The 17,470-nt window shown below is 39.5% G+C and overlaps 1 protein-coding gene across 2 annotated transcripts; it reads right to left on the bottom strand.

Moving 5' to 3' along the window:
• Positions 1 to 543: 543 nt before the first annotated feature.
• Positions 544 to 17,254, bottom strand: LOC134623666 (protein argonaute-3-like). Of its 2 annotated transcripts, none has more exons than XM_063468696.2 (18): positions 17,091 to 17,254; positions 16,800 to 16,920; positions 15,668 to 15,876; positions 14,351 to 14,487; positions 12,801 to 12,935; positions 12,541 to 12,628; positions 12,297 to 12,444; positions 10,874 to 10,993; positions 10,641 to 10,784; positions 9,065 to 9,198; positions 8,605 to 8,789; positions 8,267 to 8,426; positions 7,893 to 7,983; positions 6,936 to 7,130; positions 6,502 to 6,643; positions 5,831 to 5,925; positions 5,202 to 5,401; positions 544 to 4,780 (listed from the first exon to the last, which is right to left on the bottom strand). In XM_063468696.2, the coding sequence occupies exons 2-18, from the start codon at positions 16,902 to 16,904 to the stop codon at positions 4,672 to 4,674; spliced, it is 2,397 nt and encodes a 798-aa protein (XP_063324766.1). In that variant the 5' UTR covers positions 16,905 to 16,920; positions 17,091 to 17,254; the 3' UTR covers positions 544 to 4,671. The 2 variants fall into 2 exon arrangements, with proteins under 2 accessions (XP_063324766.1, XP_063324767.1); XM_063468697.2 differs by having other exon boundaries at positions 10,662 to 10,784.
• Positions 17,255 to 17,470: the final 216 nt, after the last annotated feature.

Below are 17,470 nucleotides of genomic sequence, written 5' to 3'. Positions count from 1 at the left end.
AAGAAAAATGGAAATACATTTTGAAAACATTTGCTCTGGACTGCTTTTATTAATACTTAATTACTTACGTAGTAAGATACTAATGCATACCAAGAGCTCAGCTAGTTTATTAGTTTAGCTAGGACCGCAGCTAATGGGATTTATTTTACAGCAGCATCTAGCAGCATTTTTGGATATCACAATAATAACATAGTGTTTGTAATGTTTCTGCAAAGAGCAACACCTTAAATTACAAAGAAAGGGCAAGTCCATCCATATTTGGATGCACCCGCACTTTGACTGATTGCGTTTCACTGATGACCGAGGGCTCCATTCAGATTTTAGTCTAGCAGTCAGGTGGTGGAAGTAAAGCCATTATTGGAGAATCAGCCTCAGCATAGAGCTGAGAAGGACGGAAGTAGCTCTCTTTAGACTCACGCTTCTCAGATTTTGCAATAAGCCTCAGTGTGATGTTTGGAAACAAAGACTGGATGTGACACTTTCTTCCAATCACGACGGCGACACGACTTTTATACATAGAGTATTTATTCCAAAAATTAAATATGACAAATAAAAAGGCTCAACTTAGGACCAGGATCAGGTGAGTGTTAAGACAAACTTTAAAAGTTCTTGAACATACAGTTGTACTTATTAATATAAATCAGGCAAAAAAAAAAGAAAAAAAAAAGAAAACAAACAACATTTTCAAACTCAAATATTTTTTTTTTTTCTTCAAGAATGATATGCAGCCAACCTTCAGAGGCATCTAAAGATTCATTTATTTTGTGGGGAATCCCTTAACATGGGAGACGGGCACTCGTGGAGAAACAAAAGCTCTTTGTCCAAGTCTGTAAACGTCTGAACTTCACATTCGAAAACAAAATGAAGTTTTCAGACAGACACGCAAACACGGAGAAAAAGGAAGGCCGGCCAAACCGATTGCACAGAAATTTTACAGCTGCTTCATTATTGCTGTCCATTTAAGAACGAACACACAAAACTCAAAACGCCAACCGAGAACAACATGCAGTACGCATCACAGAAATAAATAAATATGCTACATCATGTCTACACTGAGATATTCGTCACCTATGAGTCGTGAGTGCTCCCCACCCAACCCCCCGCCCAAGTTATGATTTGTATTACTGAAAAATGTTTGGTTTTAGGTTGTGCTTGAGTGCCCGTCCAATAAACCAATCCCTGCAGGCCTTTTGGTCCTGTCAGCTCAAAACGGATAAATTCTGCATATTTTTGTGTTCTTGGCATACATGTCAGAGGTATCCACACACACACACATATTACAGTATTTGCAGGTATTAATATATACTTATTAATGTAGACTCTGGGCTCAGCGCACTTTTTGAACATTTTTTTTTTCCAGCACCATCAGAAAAAGGCACAGTCTGTAACGGACAGGAAACAACCCCCCAAAAATAAAACCTCCTCTCATTAATATGCAAAAGAAAAGAAGTTTAGTATATGAATATGAATAAAAATCAAACAATGTCCTAAAGCTTCTCAGATGAGCTTTTGAGATGATAACACAGAGTGAGGAGGGCTGAGGATTCATCTGATCGCTCTATGACAACACAAACCTCGATCACATACGTAAACCTAAATTTGGAAAGTTATTGCAGACCTCTATGTTATTAGTTATTAGGCTTCTGCTTCAAATAGGACTTTGTTAGAAAAATAAGCAATACATGCATTTCATTATTAAGTTTAAATATAATTTTTTTTTCTTTAAAAGGGGAAAGAAAAGGCATCTGAAGTCCCGTGGCATCACTAGTGGAGAAGGGGGTTCCTGTAATAAGGCTGTCTAAAGGTCAACTTACAGAGACGAGCAGAGCACCAGCAAACAATGTTAAATATGCCCGCCATTACTTTTGCTATTGTTCAAGTAAAAAACAAACAAACCAAAAAAACAAAACAAAACAAATGCTGGTAACGTCCGACATTAAGAAACAGCCTCGGCCAAACATTTAAAGAAACCTAACGAGCACTTCTCTCCCCCGTGAATTTCTGTTAAGTGCAGTAAAATATCCTTTTTGCTTTGTGTATAAATATACAGTATTTATGTGTATCTGCTGAAATATTAAATAAAACTCTTCTTATAGCAGCTGATTCTGGTGACACGTGGCAAGGAGAGCGTCAGCACTCACCCTGACCAGGCACATGGGTTTGGTCCAAGGGATGAAACCTGAAGGCTTCATTTGTGTTAAAGTAAACTGAAGGTTTGAGATGAGCAACAGCCCGCGTGGGGCTGGGTGTCCAACAATAGCAGCAGTGCAGAGATGTCAATGAAGGACTAAAGGTAGAAAATAAACGAATAAAGATGTCAACATCACCACCTGCAAATCCAAATAGAGAGGAAAAATCCCCCAGAAAAAACCTGTCGTAAAGATAACTCTGCTTGTGAGAAAAGTGTCGTCTTGGCACTCAAACTGCAACGATTAGTCGATTATTCGGGACGAATTTATATCAACTTGTCAGATACTGGTTTTTGTTGTCATCATTTCTTCTTCTTTTAAATAAACAAAGCTCTTTCCATAAATTTTTCATGTTTGGCTAGCTCAAAATAGATGGGATGCACCAGATAAATACTGGCCCTGCATCAGTGATTATAGCTGCTGAGATCAGTCAGCAGGGCCAATAGGAGCTGATGCGTTGTGCATCTTTATTTAATTTCATTATATTTCAAGGAAGACGCGTTACCGTTCTTCATCATACATGATAATGAACCATACATATTTAGATTTTAGACTCTTGGTCCAACAAAAGAAATTTGATGCATCGCCCTCAGAGTTTACAGACTTCTGATTTTTTTTTTTTTTTTTTTTTTTTTTTAAAACATGCAAATGACTGAAAATAAGGCCTTTGTAGCTGCACTAATCCAAATTTGTTTGTGAAAACAAATGAGACATAAACCAGCAATAAAAAGCTGAATTTCAAAGGCTGGGACAGCGAATCCTTCTCAAACACAAAATTTATAATCTCGTTTGAGATTGTTAAATACATTTATCAAAAAAGGGAAAAAATAAATAAGAATCAAAGCTGCTGCCTTGAGTTTGATCATTTCATCATTGGGAAAACCAGGTTGGTGAACAGTGACTGTATTTTTGATGTTTTTAGCCGATGTAACAAATAAACCAAATTAAATGCATTTAGAGGTCTGGAACCAGGAGACCAAAAAGCACCATTTAGAAAACAACATGACCAAGGAGAGCGGTCAAGTATAATTACTGTTCAAATCATCTATGTGCCGGAAAAAAAAAGATTAGCTGTAAAAATCATGAAAACATTTTTTTCTGGTTAACATGATGAGTCTGTAGGACCTCAAACATTTTTCATATTCAGATCTGTGATTTAGAAAAACAAAAAAACAAAAAAAAACAAAACAAAAAACTGCAGCAAACATTAGCAATCACACGTGGCTGGCGGTAGGATCATCTACAATCCAGTGTGCTGTGTGTGTTGTTAACAAATTGTCTGTTTTGAGGCACCCAAACCGTTTCAAAAAGACCTTCCATCTTACCAGTTGTTCAATTTCTAAACAAATCAGGCACTTTAACAAAACAAACCTCCTCAAACACAATCAGACCTCACCACGACCGAGCCTCACGTCTGAGGCATCAGTCCTACAAGGTCACCAGAATGTCAAATACTGCACATTCCTGATTCTATCTTCATTGTCACTTCCCAGATCTCATTAAGAACAACACAAATACTCATGAAAACACACCTGCTCTCTCCATTTTAACACGTTATTGCACTGAAGGAGTTCTTCACAACTGAATCGGTCAGTTTTTCCTCTCTTTAAAAGTAAAAACTGGGAAAAGTCCAAAGGTTTGTGGTCATCTACACACTATTGCTGTAAATTATTCTTAATTTAAGTTAAAAAGGAAAAAGAAAAATCATAAATAGTCAGACAAACAAGAACAAAGTCCATTTCATGGCCATGACTTTGAATCTTATAGTTCTGTTTATGCACCTCGCCTCACAATAAGGCGACAAACGACAATGTCTCAAAACAGCTGTACGTGGCTTTGCTTAGAAAAATGAAGATTTCATTCAGTGGCTGTGTTGGTAGAGTGCAAAGTTATGCTGCTTACTGTCTGGCTGACAGACTGAGGAACCACACAGAACTGGCTTAAAGGGAGACAGAAGAGAAGCCACTAAGGCAGCCCGCCCATTTACAAAAAAGGTGCCAAAGCTAACATGCTGCCACGTCGATCACACATTTGCTCAGAGAAACAACACAGACAGGCTCTAGAAAGCCAAAGAACAAACATAAACATTAGGCTCAACATGAGGTTACAAAGCAGGTCAGGTCCTCTGTGATTCTACCACCAACGCACCAAAAATAATATATATATTTTTTGATTACTGGCTGCTCCACCATTCTTTAAAACCCCAAATAATCCCATAAAAATAAAACTGAGTGTCTGTAAAATGCGGAAAGCGAGGACATGGCTCACGAGGAGAATGAGATGGAGGTCCGGAGCAGACAAACTATTGGCTGGTTTCAGATTACATAACATGGCTGGACTCCTCTACGACGTTCCTACACGGCCGCCGTCGTTGTTTGGCTTCAGCAAAGCTGCGCCAGCACAGAGTCGCTCCGGATCAGGAGGAAGTCGGGCACTAAGACTGGCTGAGTAACTGGGAGGTGGAGTGAAATGGAGGGGGTGTTTAGGCGAAGTACATGGTCCTCAGTGTGTCGTGGTGGATCTGAACAGCCTTGGCCAGAGCCTGGGGGTCCCTGCCGTTACTCTGCCCTGAGACATGGCTGCCCTCCGCACTATGACACACACACAAAAAAAGTTATTAAAAAAAACATTAAGTACAAGGAAGACAAAAGGTATACAGAGATACCTGAAATGGTTAGCCCCCAGAAAAACTATGGTACTATGGACAACTAATTATTTAACCCTCACTGATGCGGTTTAACCACCATATTGGAAGACAGATCCTGTAGTTGTATTAAAAGTCATATTATTGGCCTACATCAAGCAAAGAAAACTACTACAGATATAACGACAAAACATTAATGCTAATTTGGATTGACTGAAACTATTAAGGTGTGCTATCATCAACGCTAAAGGTGATCATATGAAACCGTTGTTTTCGAAGGGTACAGGCAATATTAGTCATTAGAAGTTAAAGTCCTCTGGGGTTTCATGAAAAACACAAATACAAACATTAAAATATTCGGGCCCCACCTGTCATGCTCTTTGTCGACCAGGTGGTAGCGAGCGCGGAAGGCTACAAGGTGAGCATAGTAGGCAGGTGCTGGGATGGACACGGAGCGTGTGCAGCGGACGTAGGTGTGGCACAACTGGTAAGTTAGGAGCTGGAAATCATCAGCGGTGAAACAGTTGTCATCCCACAGTACGTGGTAGTGAGAAGGACGACTGGTACCCTGGAGGGAGGAAAGCGGAGTTAATCGCACCCAGGAGAGAAAGCAGCTCCAGCGAGAGGCAGCAAACAACGAGCGGCTAAAATTAGGTGATGCTGGTAGGCCTGTGTGTTTGACAGTAACAGGGTTCCCTTCTCCAACAGCTGCTGAGGTGTCAGTAACGCAGTAGAGTGAGAGGTGTAGTTCTTAGGGAAATGCTTCAAACATGAACATGAGTGAAAGAGGCAGATTCCAGGTTTAACTGACAGGTGGCAGAAAGGGAAATTAATTCTGTTAATTAACGAGTAATGATTGATCAACACGTCACAAGCTAAATAATAGAATTTTTTTTTTTTTTTTTTTTTAACAAATGAGAGCTGTGCTCTAAGATTGCCTTAAAATGAAGCTGAAACAAAGTCACCTGAAAGTTTGTGTCTGTCCTTGAAATCTTACCTGGATTCCAGCGTGACTGCAGAGGTAAAAGTCAAACTCGTATGGGTGGGTGATGTCTGTGTCCACTGTGGTGCCGGCAGGAATGTTTCCACTTCGTCCCACCCAAGAAGAACCAACGTAACAATATACAAGTTGAAAATAACTTGAGGCTATTTATTACAAAAGCAAGTCTTTCTCAAATATGCATTGACTGGTGTCTAATTACATCTTTTAAAGATCCCAAATCCATTTCAAAACTACATATGATCAATTTGTACATTTAGAATTTCATCATCATCATCTCTCTCTCTCTCTCTCTCATTATGCACTCCTCCTCCCTCACACCTCCACCTCATCCTCCTCACCTCAAGCCTGATCTCCTGAACTGAAGTCAGGGCTCTAATAATCAAAAACGTGCATAAACATTCCTATTTATTCCCAGTATTATCGCAATTACTTATTGCCAGCAGATTAAACATGCAACCCTCCTGTCTCCAGACACCTTACAGTGATTTGGCTAAACACCATCAACTGGTTACACACTATACCTTTAACTTAAAGTTACAGGCTGTTTTTCCATCCAGCTTTCCATTAACCATTACAGACCATTGTTTCCAGATTTTAACCACAATATACAAAAACAGTAAGTTTCTAATATGACTAACTAATTAACTCCTCCAGTTGTAGTTTATTTCTCACCCGCTCAGTGCGATCTGCGCAGAACAGGCGTGTGTGATGGCGTTTCTGCACGACGATGTAGGTTATCCCGGGTTGGTATTCCTTCTCGAGACTGATGCATGCCTCCCTAATAGCCAGCAGCTCATAGTACAGCACCTAAACACAAAATAATACAGTACACATTCAAAAAGTAGATTTTAGAAGATCTTATTACAATCTGAGTGGGGAAAAATTACTTATTCTTCGTATCTGATGTGCACATTACCTGTTACTAATTATTAGTTACATGTTCATGGTATAACAAATAAACAGCATTTCTTTGGTGTTATTTACCAAAATAATAAACAACTTCGTGTATAAGTTAAACTGGTGTTTATATGGTGCCTGAAAGAGTTTCCACCCATAGGAAAACTAACAATAAGTCTTAAACAATATTTTTTTAAATTACCTGTCTGAACTGGCCCTCTGACACTCCATCCCTGTAGAAAATGATCCTTGTTGGCTTGTAGCGGGTCGACTTGTAGAACTGGATTAAGAGCTCTCTCACCATAGAGGCCAAATCCTGGATGACCTCCTGTCTAGGCCTCTGGACCCGCACTGTAGCACAGTACCTGCAGGGGTGGGCATCCATACTGCCTACCACCTATAGGAGGAGTGTAGACAATTGCAAAAAACATACAAAAAACATAAAAAACAAAAACAAAACAAAACCCTGTCATCATTTTGTGAAAAATTCAAAAGTAATACTTTAACCTAGCCAATTAAATAGTGTCAACAGTGCAAATAATCTCCAACAACATTTCTATTTATGGGGATCTGATACATTTAGGCCTGTTTTGTGACTCATCACTGCAAACAGAACAAGTTCTCAAACCACTATTAACAACAACAACAAAAAAAAGAAAAAAAAAAAGAAGAAGCAAAAATAAGAAAAGTGCTGTCATTGCAAAATGGACATTTAACAATTAATTGCTTTTTAAAAAGGTCCCCACAGTCAGCTAACTGTAGTCACAGTTTGTCCTCACAAATCTTAAATCTTGTAAGAGGAACTAACACTCTGAGCCTGTGAAATAGTCTTTAGTGCTCTGTATTCAAGTACAGGAATTTTAAAATAAATCCAAAGATCTACCGAGAGTCAATGTTAAGAATAAAAAATAGGAATAATATCAGCTTGCTTAATAGAATGTGTTAATATCCTGGCTGCAGCCTTTTGTACAGCCTGGAGGTATAAAAGATTTATCCAAGCCGGTAATCAGGGCATTACAGTAATCCAAGCACGATGACACCAATACATGAATAATTTTCTCCAGTTCAGCTAAGGAGGGAATGTGTTGCAATTTAAAAGTGTTTCTTAAATGAAAGAAACCGGAACGGGAAAAAGATGTTTCCTGACGAGACGACTTACCGCTGCAATAGATGGCTTCTTTCCATCTCCTGCAGGAGGATGAGTGACATCAGCCCCAAGGAAGATGATAGGTTGCTGAAACACAGTGGGTCTGGAAGTAAGAGAAAAGAAAAAAAATTATCTACCAACCAATGTGTCATGAAATGACACAGATCACACGATTTTTGGTAAACAAACCTCAAGGAGAAAAACGGAGGAGAAAAAGCCCCAACTGTTTCATAGTTTTAAACTTTGAAACAAATAAACAATGTAAATCATTTATTTTACAGCTTTTTCTAGCTCATGTCATAAGCACTTCAGTGAGAATGTGTTTATGACAAAAAAACAAACCCATGAAAGTCTGTTAATTTCAGTTTGAAGTCTTGTGAGCTTACCGCTGATGTGGAACCAGAATGTTGTTGATGCCTCCCAGTTTGACATTGATCTTGAGGCAGAGGTTAGAGAGTGTCTGAGGGGATGTTTTTACTACGTTCTTCACCTGCACGCATTGGGTGGCCATGCCGAGGAGGGTGTCACCCACCCGCTTCACCTCAGCTGTGGGTAATCAGAAATATTAGTTATCCTTTTACTCTATGCAGGCATGCTTGATAATCATACGTCAGACATATAAAGCCATTTTCTGTTTCGATAAGAGTTTAACTTCAAAAAAAAAAAAAAAAAAAGAAATTATTGTTAAACAACACTTGGTTTAGAAATTAAAAGATCTTTGTACCATAGACTGGTGTTTTGCCAGGTAGGATCACGATGATGAGCTGTAGTCCAGCGTAGGTGTTCTTCAGGTGTCTAAACATGGGCTCCACGCTGTCAGCTCCCTGGGCATATTTACAGAAACAGGGCTGGCCTTGGATAGGCATCCCAGCATCCTTTGAGATTTTCCGCAGCTGGTCAGTGAAGCTCCTGAAAGAAGAAGGGGGGAAAAAAAAGAAAAGAAATTAAAGTTTAATGAGCAGTATGGTTCTGAAGATTAACAATCTGTACTTAACTTATACCTCCATAAAACAAATCAAATGCCTTAAATAACCAATGAAACTTTGTTTCAGTTTACTTTTTGAAACTACAACAAATTGTTACTAAATTAACACACTTATAAAGCAAGTCTAACATATGTATATCTACTAAGTGCCATTTCACAGTTTAACCACTTTGTAAATAAATAACCAAACCAAACTCACTTGAGGATCTCCTCTCTGCACTGCCTCTGGGTGGCAAAGCAGGCAATGGCCCACATCTTGATCTCCACTCCAGTGTGAAACTGCTTCCCTCTCATGTCCCAAACCCCGTGACTGGGTGTGGCCACTGTGCGGTTCTGCAACGACAGTGTAGGGTTGATCTGCTGGGGCTGGCAGTCACACAAACAAATATAATACATGGACAATGACAATGTATGGATTCATAAGACGTAAGCAGCTAGTGGGAGCTCAGCTGGTTTTCTTAATCGGCTGAGTGACTGATTGGCTCATTATTTAGTAATATTTTTGCTGCTTTTGTTCTTGCTTTCGTCATGCACATGCAAAGGGAAAAAAAGAAATTTTATGATTGACATGCAAAACAGAGCCACTAAAAATAAATCAACATTGTCTGTGTAGATGATCTCCCAAAACAGCATTCATGAGTTAAGGTGTAATTAAACAGAAATCACAAACATGTTCAGAAAGATGAGAAAATGTTAGCTGAATTAGTTTGTAGTCGAACAGTGGAAGCAAATTAAAGAAAGATGATTTCTCCTCCCAGGGTTTTCTCCACAGGAAAACTAGCTAATGGGCCACTGATGATCAGTTTAATTAAATTCATTTACTTTTGTGTTGCACATCTCCAGCTGCTAGCATCTCCTCCTCTTCACACAACTTTGGTGAAAATACATCATTTCCACCTTCAAGAGCCACAGATTTCGTGGATATTTTGCAAAGTATTGTGCTTTGTTAAGGATGGATGATAACTTTTTTTTTTAACATCATGTAAACATTTAGAGTTGTCTTATTGTGGATGATGTGATATGGCATAGCTGTTCTGAAGTGAAATTCACCTGCTTTATAAATGTTTTTCATGTAATAATTCTGACTATGCAGCACACTGACCTTTGAGAGGGAGTTGCATAACCGCGCATTTTTAAATCATAAGAACAAATCTTTTTAACATGAAAAAATATACACAATTTGCAAAAAACAATCACTAACACCTTCACATATATGAAATCTCATGGCTGAAATACATGTTGGGGAACGCTTTCTGTCAGTCAGCTCCTTTCTTCATCCTCAATTTGGGCTTATTTAACTTGAAAGTAGCACAAAGATGTGCTAAAGGGGGCAATTTTGCTTCATTTCTGGTTTTGCTGCTTCTGTGTTGGACTCTGCGTGGATAGGGTTCAAACAGCTCATCCCAAGTGCAGCAAAAGGAAACCAGGTGAAGCAGAGGCTAACAGGTGCCACACCTGGAATCAGTGGAATCAGGACAATCCCAGGATGCGACTTGGTTTTCTCAAAGCAACGGCAAGGACTTTTTTTGGATGAAAAAATGTGCACCTTATCTCTGCTGATATTTCCTGGTGCAAATTTGCCTCATTACACATACTTTCTGCAACTGCGCTGAAGGAAAACTGTGCTTCTAGTTTGTTGCAAATACACCATAAGACCAAACTGTTTTGGTTGTGTCGTTTTGTTGGAGGAAATCCTGTTGTCTGCAACACACACTTGAGACATGTAGAAAGACACACACACATGCGTATGAAGCGTGATTTAAAGGGGAAGGTACCATAAAGGGTTCAGAGCTCACCCTGCCACCATACTGCAGCATGGGGGCTGGCAGGACGCGACCCGTCACCTGAGCCATCTCATCTCGCACACGGAACTGAAACTCCTGGACAAACGGGTCGGCATCATAGTTTGCACTCCGCACCTAAGAAGGGGACAAAAGTCTATTTATTCAAAGATACAAAAAAACTAAATCTCCCATGCTGCATTACTTTTGGCCTACAGGACACTCACCAGCCTGCTAATCTCCTCTTGTCTGTCTGGTGCAGAGCGGGCTGTGGCTTTGATCATGGTTGACGTTTGGTTGTCCGTTAGCTTTTTAATACAGCGCTGTCCTGCTACAATGTTGCACACCTGAAAGTAAAAAAAGTGTGGAAGCGGTTAATCAGCTGCATTTCTCAGGAAGGTATTGAACCCAAACGAGTCACTGACAAAATGGAAATTACAGTAGACCGACTGCAGTGAAGTTACATATCTCACATTTATATTTTTTCTGTGAAATTTTAATCAACTTGTAAAGCTATATTTTAAATTTTCATGCATTTGACAAGCCAAATAACTACTCAAAAGAACCTGTTTCTAAACTTCCATTAGTTGAAGAGAAAACAAACAGCCCACAGCAGGAGCATCACAAGATGGATATAATGGTAAGAACAACAATATATATATTAAAAAAAAAAAAACCCACCTAATTAATCCTGTATTTGGGAAATTCTTTCAGTTAAAATTATATTGTCCTGACTTATTACAAGTTTTGAGAGTTTTAAGTTTTCCTGTATGATCTTAATCGTCATCAAGAAACCGTTCTCAAACCAGGGTAGTCTACACAAAAGAGAAGGCCCAATGCTGCTTAACACTATCCATCCTTCTCATAGGAGACAGTAGAGCTTGGTGAAGCTGTGGCTGGAGCCACATAGTTTCATAGACCAAACTTATTCAAGGATTCTGGTATTATAATACTAAAGGCTTGAAACGTTAAACATGAAGGTAGGCTACCCAAGATAAGGTAGGTTAATTTTTTTTAATATGACCTACCTATTGAGTAGTAACATGCAAACTGAGCCCAGGTTCAATTAATCAAAACAAGTAGGCCAGATGACAATAGGTGTGAAGACATGGCAGTGTGCTGCTCTGAATGTTAAAAATAATGGGTCAGTGCTATTTAAACAAACAAACAAAAAAAAACCCCAAAAAACAAACAAACAAAAAACACTAACGTAGTGTGTTTCTTGTTATGAATCCAACACCATCATTGTGAGCTTACTGGCCAAACAGTCGACCCTATGACCCTAGATGTGAAAAAAAGCTCATTTTCTAAAACCTTTATTTAACCAGGAAGTGAAACTTGAGATTAACAATCTGTGTTCACAGGGTGTCCTCATCCAACAGAGGCAGCATTAACCTAACATTCTTAGATGCCAATTTCATGGAAACTCCATAGATGGGCCCTTCCAGGTTTAAACCTCGCAGTCCCAAGAATTCATGTCACAAAATTCATTTAGACCTCAGGAATCAACGTGTGTCGACTGTCTTTTGTAGAGCGAGAAATGCACATTGTTCGAAAACCCAGTAGCAAGTAACCTCTAATGATTTAAAATCCAGAGACTGTTCTTTTAGGGTTTTAGGGCAAACTCCTACGATCGACATCAGTTCTTACCTCTAGAGGCAAGTAGGTGTGTTTCTGTTCCTGTCCCACCTGCAGACAAGGCAGGTGGGGATATTTCAGCTGCAGATTGTACTTCTCTCTGAAGTACTGAGCCACTGTGCGCTCGACTGTTTGACCGTTCTCAAGCTGCAATGGAAATCTGAGGATTTGAAAGTAACAAGAATGTGTTATTGTAAGCCAGCAACAGCTTTGAGTGCGAGTTAACATCTACTGGGGGAGCAATATGGAAACGTACGTCTGGAGGCTGGCAGGGCGCCGTGTTACATTGCAGACTCTGTACTTCCTACGCATGGTTCCACAGTGTGTCACTTCCACTTTAAGACCTGTGAAGATGGTAAATGATAAGCAGTTAGCTCCCCCCCCAAGGGTGGAACAACTGAGACCTCAATTACATACACGATCTGATCTTAAATTATCTGCAGCAATAAACGAAATGTTATTACTGTGACACTGTGATAAAAAACAAGCAGAGGCTGTCACTCCTCTGTGACGTACCTTTGATCTCTTTGGTGAACTTGACCCTGTGGGAGTCTGTGAGAGGGCGTGGCTGCTCGTCAATGTTGTGAATGTCCAGAACCTCACACATGAACTGAATGACTGGCTGGGCTTTGTAGAAAGCTGTGGCTGACACTGAAATAACACAAGATGAGTTAGGACAGTCAAAATGGTAGGCCAGAAAGATTCATTTTCAGTCACATATAACCAAAAGTTACTTTTGGGAAAATCTAATTGTTGCAACTTTGACCAGTGCCACAACAACAAATCAGATCAATATAAGAATGGTGAAACCTTATGTAGACAGCCAAGACATGCCGAGTTGGTTTAGAGGCTTTGATTAAGACAAAAAGGGAAATCTGAATTTGATTATAAGTCATTAAACAACTGGACACCAAGATCTGTAGCAAATTCTGGATTTTGTTGCGACAAAACAGTAACAAATACTGAAATGTCTGCTTTTCCCAAAATTTCATAATGACATTAAAAGTTACAGTTTTGTGCTTTTACTATCGTGCCAAGAAAAGAATTATAATACGTAAGTTAATGTGCATACACTCAGAAGACCTTTCCAAATGTAATGAAATGTAACACAAAACATCCAAAGCTTACCCATTAACATGAAGAATTAAACTAGAAGAATTAAAATCAAACTGAAGTTTTACAGGAATTTGCAAACCTGCTTATAAGTCAAACAGGTCTAGAGACCAGTCAGTGTGCCCTTTCAACGTGGCAGGGATCACTGACTGGTTATGGCTAGGTGGCTAAGGGGAAGGCAGAATTAATTTTCTGACTGGCGAGTGGTTGCTGGCAGTCTCCGAAATCATTTGCAGAGAGAGTACAGCAGCAAAAACTTTGTGATGGCTTTGGTTGCTAGCAGATTGCTGTGGTCGCCCACCGGATGCATGAAGACACCAATTTGCTTGCCAACACTCACGAACTACCCACACTGTGATAAATTCCAGAAAGTGTGACGGAAACTGAAAACTGAGAACGTTTGCCATCAAAGCAATAGTCATACCTTTTGAAATAATTCAGCAATAAGATACAACTTTTACTCTGAAGGCAAACATTCTTAGCCTCTGTCACAGTATGAGGTTCCACTACTGCACTGCAGTGAAACTTCCAAACGCGTTGGTCCATAAATTGCATCCTCCATGCAAACTATGGGCAACCGCAGCAATCTGCTGGTGTCCAAAGTAATCATAAAGCAACTAGTTTCATCTAGTGATTGTCTGCACCCTTTAGCGCCCACTCACAACCAGTCAGGAATCATATTTTCTTTGAGTAACTGCTTGGCAGTCATTCCCCAGCCTGCTAATCTGTCTCCAAGTCTGTGTGAGAAGCAGACAGCTGAAAAAACTCAGAAAAAAGAAAAATGGTAAAACTTGTAAAAATTTTAAGACCTTTACTTTTGTACAGATTAACTAGTAGTAGTTAAGTTTAGTGCACACATAGTAACGATCATGTCATCCTAATCTGGGCAAGAAAGCAAATGCGTATTCACTACATGCATTCCTTTTAAATGTTCCTGCTTTCACCATCCTTACCATCAATATTTAGCATCATCTTCCACATGGCTGGCCGTACAGACTGATGGAAGCCGAACCAAACTTCTCTTCCTCCACCTAGTGGATGGTCATAGTCCTTTGGGGAGGAGAAGAAGGACCTTCCAACAGGGGTGTACCTGGTGACGATGTAGAGGACACGCAGAGGTAAGCAGGGAACAGAAATTACACTTACTGTGATAGGAAGCGACATTCCCTGTGGAGTTCACTGGGTACAGCAAAACAAGCCATGAGTTTCACGTCTCAAACCACAGGAGGCTCAGAGGGTTTGTGTTCATGTTACTGAAAGTTATTTTGGTTAATGGATTCACCAAATGACACATCCCAAGGTAGATTACATAAAAAGATGCTTTTAATCCATCTCTGCATGCCGAATTCAAATCCCAGTGGGGTCATCTACTAATCTAAAAATACATCTACCTGAGGTATTGTAGATGAAATGCAATACATGAAATGTGCAACTCTGTTGTGGTTGAAATGCTGCATAATAAATTAAGGGAGATTTATATCTCCAGGATGCGGGCATCTTTGGATCATATTTCCTGACTTGAGAATTAACTAACAAAGATACTCACATGTTTAATTCAGATTACATTATTTAGCCTTTACAGTTTTTAATCACTTAAATGTAAAATGCAACAGAGTAATGGCAAACAAGAAGCAAAGACATTCTGACAGAAATAGGACACATGAACGAAATCTATGATGAAATTATGCAATAAGATGGCAAATGAACAGCCCTAAGAGCCAATCAGCAAGGACAACGGGAAAAAAATGCAAGTACATTGTTAGGACATGAGTACACAGCTGAGCTTCACAGCAGTTTCAGCTGTGAGGTTGCAGGTAAATCTACTTGTTTTCATAAGAGCTTGGTAAGTGTACTTCTTCTTCTTATTGTATTCAGAATGTAATTTAGCATTTCATTTGCTCAAGTGCTTTGGTGGAATTAACCAAAGATGGTGAGGACAGCATGATGGATTAAGCAATTTATGATGCTATAACATTATATATGTAAACTGCAGAATAGCTTAGAGATAATCTGCTGGATTTTTAAACCTGACCATCCTTCAGAAATTAAATAGAACAATTCAGACAAAGGCTTCAACTTAATATCCAGGAAGAGTCTCCAAAAAGTTTCCAATTGAAGACACTTGCTAAACAGTAGACATCAATGCCAGTTATTTTGAAATAACATTAAGTAATTCGAACAAATGTTTCATATAATTTCCAGTTGTTCAGTTTAGAAAGGTGTTCATCAGCAAAACAAACCTTCGCACATGTGCAAGACAAGAAACTCACTTCATGGAGGGCAGATGCCGAAGGACAACATCCACAGCATGAACAGGGTTAGTGCTCAGAGGTTTATCCAGGTCCAGTGGCCCTGGTGCTCCACGTCCTGTCAAGACTTCATGTAGCATGTGCCAGCTGACTAATGACACAAATTTAATTGTGACTTTAAAAGGTCGGTCCTTCCCACCTTCACCTGGCAGGGTGACATCCAGATCAACCTGTTTAAGGAAAGAAAAAAAAAGACACAGGGGTTATACTTAATCAGTGGTACCAAGTGTGGAGTTCTCATTTCTCGATTAAAAGACAAACGACTTCTAGGACTCTACAAAATATGACTTATTTGTGATGATCAAACTTTTTGCCCTTAATTTGTGTGTGTGAATAAAAACTTTATCTGTACAATCATGTCACAGTGGAGCACTTTATGAATTTCATCAAAAGTGGGCCTAAGCATAACAGTGAACATGATGTGCTTATTCGACAACATTAAATCCAATAGCAGGCTAAAACCAATCAGATAACATCTGAGTCAAGCGTCATATTTAACTGACATCGCTTTATGCAAGCAAGTTTCAATTTGACTTCTTTTCCGTGCTTTCTCTGCACATCTCTTTGGTGGGAGGGGCCAAGACTTAAGTGGAGGTGAACAAGATTAGAAATGAAGAGGGGAATTTATTTCTAAACTGTTAAACAGTTTTATACTTTGATATAACCCCATGTCCAGGGTAAAAGATTGCTGGAGTTAACTAAACCTAAACTTGTGTATTTAAAACTAGCTCAAATTTAACCCTTTCATCAAAGTGGTCACATTTGTGTACACTGCCTACTTTGATGCTGGGAGTACAATTTATTTGCATTCCAATTTCTGTAATTCCAATTTGTTACATTTTGCTCCTGATAATGCCTACATTAATTAATAAATTAATAAATAAAAGTCTCAAGCTCACATCAATAAAAGTGAAAACTGAACTAAAACTCTGGTTACCAAAATAAGAACCACCTGAGCAGGTGAGTTTTAGACATACAAATGCGTACTGACAAGTTCAACTCTCGGGCATTAGAAATCAATATCATAGATAAGAAGCTGCTGACAGGTGCAACCTAAACAAACCAACACCACACAGAGGATCTAGTTTCTTACCCCACCAGTGGCGACAGGAAGTGGGCTCACAGTGTAGAGGCTCTTCTTCCCATCATAAACTGGCAGCCGGTCACCAAAGATGGTCACCTTAAAATGCTGCACCATGGAGTCCACTACCTCCCTGGAAATGATCACACTGCAGCGTCACTACTAATGGATGCATAAAAGTATAGGTGTAAAATGCAAAGGAAAAGTAAATAGTGTCCTGTTAGTTCTTCTGTAAAAATCTACACAGACAGCAATGTTAAATATGAGCCAAATTACCAAATAAGTTTGGGGATTTTCCCTTACCTATTGACCCGCCGCGGGCATTTATCAGGCTTAATGTCCACCTCATACAGGTAGACATCAATCTTGGGGATTTCCACCTGAAAACAGTTGGCCAGAAGCTTGATGGATTTTCCAAGGGTGCCATAGCCCGGTCGCCGTGGCAATGTGAACAGCGCTTGGGCTTCAACGGCTCCTAAAGCAGTGACAATAAAATTATAATTATTGTTTTATTCCAAAATTAAAGTAGCCAAGATGCCACGACCTTGGACAGTTAATACAATGAATCATTACAAGACAACTGAGCTAAAACCATCAAGATGCCATTTCAATGTGACAGCGGTGTCTGTCCAAAAGAGACACACCTTCCTTTGCAGTAATCCCCAAGTCACTCCCAAGCTGCA

Source organism: Pelmatolapia mariae, unplaced genomic scaffold, assembly GCF_036321145.2.
Source record: "Pelmatolapia mariae isolate MD_Pm_ZW unplaced genomic scaffold, Pm_UMD_F_2 NODE_ptg000819l+_length_34675_cov_1, whole genome shotgun sequence".
In the NCBI taxonomy this organism is placed as follows: Eukaryota; Metazoa; Chordata; class Actinopteri; order Cichliformes; family Cichlidae; genus Pelmatolapia; species Pelmatolapia mariae.
Note: the sequence above shows the minus strand (reverse complement) of the source record. Positions and strands in the feature narration are given on the sequence as shown.

Bases quoted from the DNA above. Each gene is read 5' to 3' on its own strand.
- LOC134623666 (XM_063468696.2), bottom strand. From the start codon at position 16,904: ATGGTGCAGCATTTTAAGGTGACCATCTTTGGTGACCGGCTGCCAGTT. The intron at 14,488-15,667 runs GTGAGTTTCTTG...CATCGTCACCAG, and splicing joins CGGCATCTGCCCTCCATGAA to GTACACCCCTGTTGGAAGGT. The intron at 8,790-9,064 runs GTGAGTTTGGTT...TTCTTCTTTCAG, and splicing joins TGCAGAGAGGAGATCCTCAA to GAGCTTCACTGACCAGCTGC.